This window comes from Gekko japonicus, unplaced genomic scaffold (genome assembly GCF_001447785.1).
Source record: "Gekko japonicus isolate JY-2015 unplaced genomic scaffold, Gekko_japonicus_V1.1 scaffold2597, whole genome shotgun sequence".
NCBI classification, from domain to species: Eukaryota; Metazoa; Chordata; class Lepidosauria; order Squamata; family Gekkonidae; genus Gekko; species Gekko japonicus.
In genome coordinates, this window is record NW_015167615.1 from 1 (window position 1) to 1176 (window position 1176).

General features: G+C 44.7%; 1 protein-coding gene across 1 annotated transcript in view; it reads left to right on the plus strand.

Moving 5' to 3' along the window:
• Window positions 1–472: 472 nt before the first annotated feature.
• Window positions 473–1176, plus strand: part of LOC107112818 (cleavage and polyadenylation specificity factor subunit 3-like) — a gene marked incomplete at its 5' end in the record, with an annotated part of 15767 nt that continues 15063 nt past the window's right edge. Inside the window, one exon of the mRNA XM_015414011.1 lies at window positions 473–631. Within this exon, the coding sequence (XP_015269497.1) occupies window positions 473–631 (159 nt within the window). The remainder of the gene's footprint in view (window positions 632–1176) is intronic.

Consider the following 1176-nt stretch of genomic DNA (forward strand, 5'->3'; position numbering starts at 1 on the left):
GAAAGTGAACTACAAATGCACATTGACCATGATGAACAGTTTCTAAGGCTGTCACAGAATGGCTCTGTGGCGTGAGAGGAAGTGGAAGGGTCCCACCAGGCACAAGGTCTGTCACCACGGCATTTCAGATGAGGCGGCGGTTGCCGTGGATTCCTCTGGTTAGGGGATAGGGGCCAAGCAATAAGTTTGAGTATCTGGCATGCTTGATTAACTGGCAACCAGAACCGGCCTCACAGTTGCAGTTAAAGTTTCATCATCTTGTACCATACCGCATATTAATTATGGACCACATTTAAACAATGTCTTCTTGAAAATATTTAGAGTTCGCTGACCCCAAGGAGTATAGTATAAACAAAGACCACTACAAACCCTCTGTACAGTAAGCGTGGTCCCATAGAGGATGCACTGATTGACTAGGATCCCTTGATCGGGCTTTATCAACTGAGTTAATATGTTTTCTCTTGTTGCATAGAGTATGGATCACTTTGATGACATCGGCCCCAGTGTTGTGATGGCTTCCCCTGGTATGATGCAGAGCGGCCTATCCCGAGAGCTTTTTGAGAGCTGGTGTACGGATAAAAGGAATGGCGTCATCATAGCAGGGTATTGTGTTGAAGGAACACTTGCCAAGGTGAGTTACCATTTTATTGCTGTGTTTTTAATACAGAATAGACTGCCTGAGAAATTGTATTCTTTTTTTTTATTGCTTGACCTGTATTTTATTGGAGTCTGTGTATTTGCAGACCAGTACTCTTTAAAATGATTGTAATTTTGCATCAAGCAGGGAGCAAATACAGTACAGTGGCCAAGAGACTAGCAGCGCCATTCTAAGCAGAATTAGAGTGCTTAGAAGTGGCACTATGAATTTTTGGGGTTGAATCTCCTCTCTGCCACAAATTCCTTTTCAGTCTCAAGCCCTTCTTTTCTCCCCTTTTAATATTAAAACTCACATTGACTTTGTGGAGTACAGTCAAGCCCAAATGAAATGCTCTCTACATGGGGCTGCTCTTGTCCCAAATCCGGAAGCTGCAGCTGGTGCAGAATGCAGCGGCGAGGCTGTTGTTGTGTCTTCCTCTGCGGGAACGCATCCAGCCTGCCCTAAAAACCCTGCACTGGCTGCCTATAGCATACCGGATACGGTTCAAGGTGCTGGTTCTTACCTTTAAAGCCCTATAT